The sequence below is a fragment of the Galeopterus variegatus genome, unplaced genomic scaffold (assembly GCF_000696425.1).
Source record: "Galeopterus variegatus unplaced genomic scaffold, G_variegatus-3.0.2 Scaffold8603, whole genome shotgun sequence".
NCBI lineage: Eukaryota > Metazoa > Chordata > Mammalia > Dermoptera > Cynocephalidae > Galeopterus > Galeopterus variegatus.
In genome coordinates this window covers 1-1,187 of record NW_007734714.1, presented here as the reverse complement: position 1 = coordinate 1,187, position 1,187 = coordinate 1, and the positions used below count along the sequence as shown (strand labels likewise).

Here is a 1,187-nt window from a genome sequence, read left to right as displayed (position 1 = left end):
TGTTCAAGTTTCTCAGACCTTTAATAATTTTTGAGTCTTCTTGACGTGAAAAGAAAAACATGCTTGCTTATATTTTATTAAGAGGAATACATACCTTAGTTCCTCATGTAAATATCACCTAAATTGCTTATATTTAATAAGTCCTCCTTACATAGCCATCAAGGCTGTGGGGGTCCAATTACATTTTCCCACATGGCGTGTCCTGTGCAAATCGGGTCTGTCTCCTATGTTGTTCCACGTCAACCAGACAATTCAAGNGGAAGCCAGCAGCCTGGGGAAATGGTGGGCTCCTGTCTCAAAGACCACCTCCACTTTTCCCAGACTTGCCAAGGAACAAGTGGTGGGGACACTGATTCATGGTGACCTAAGTAGGGACGTGCAGACATAATCATAAAATTGCAGATAAACATCAGAGAACTTCTCGGCTGTGAGCTGATGACCATCTCGTGGTGACCATCCTCCTTGAAGTCAAGTTACTGATTCAGTTCCTGTTAACTTCAAAAAGATCTAGTTAGTGAGCTAGTAACGAATGGCCACCTGAGTTAATAATTTCTTCTATAACTATTTTGTGTACANGATGGGTTTACCTGTAGCTACATTATCTACCTATGACATAGATATAAATAGATATGTCTAGACAAATGCATATATAAATGCAAAATATATTAATTTGGAATTTTTACAGATTAAATATAATTTAATAGTTTCAGTTACAAAGAAACAAATTTTTTATTGTATTATGCAGCGGAAAATGGATGACTTTCATGATGCAAATTCAGGCTGTTTCCGCAAGAGGGAGCAGTGAAACCACAAATAGCAACATGGTTTTTCTTACTTTTTGCTTCTGGTATTTCTGACCTGAGGAGCCAGAGGAGAGTAGGGGATTGGGGGAGGAGAATATTGGCATTTGGACAGATATGTGTTTGGAGTGATCGATTGTCTCGTAGACTGCAGCTTTCGAACCTTGAACAAAACACGCANAAGATTCAAAGGAGAAAAATGTTACTTCAGTGGTATCAACACTTCAAAACAGAGCTAAAAAATGAAATTTAATAATATTTTAGAAAGTTCATTTTTCATGAAAAATAAAAATTAACTTAATTATCTTTTTGAGCTAATGTGTGATTTTTTTTAAATCATTTCTAATACTGGGTGTGTGAGTGTCTGTGTATGTATTTATAAATGTT

General features: G+C 36.3%; 1 protein-coding gene across 1 annotated transcript in view; it reads left to right on the top strand.

The window, feature by feature from the left end:
* The window catches only part of TMEM5 (transmembrane protein 5), a 33,680-nt gene extending 32,584 nt beyond the window's left edge, over positions 1–1,096 (top strand). The window contains exon 6 of the mRNA XM_008593008.1: positions 1,044–1,096. Coding sequence (XP_008591230.1) covers positions 1,044–1,096 — 53 coding nt within the window. The remainder of the gene's footprint in view (positions 1–1,043) is intronic.
* The last annotated feature ends 91 nt before the right edge of the window (positions 1,097–1,187 follow it).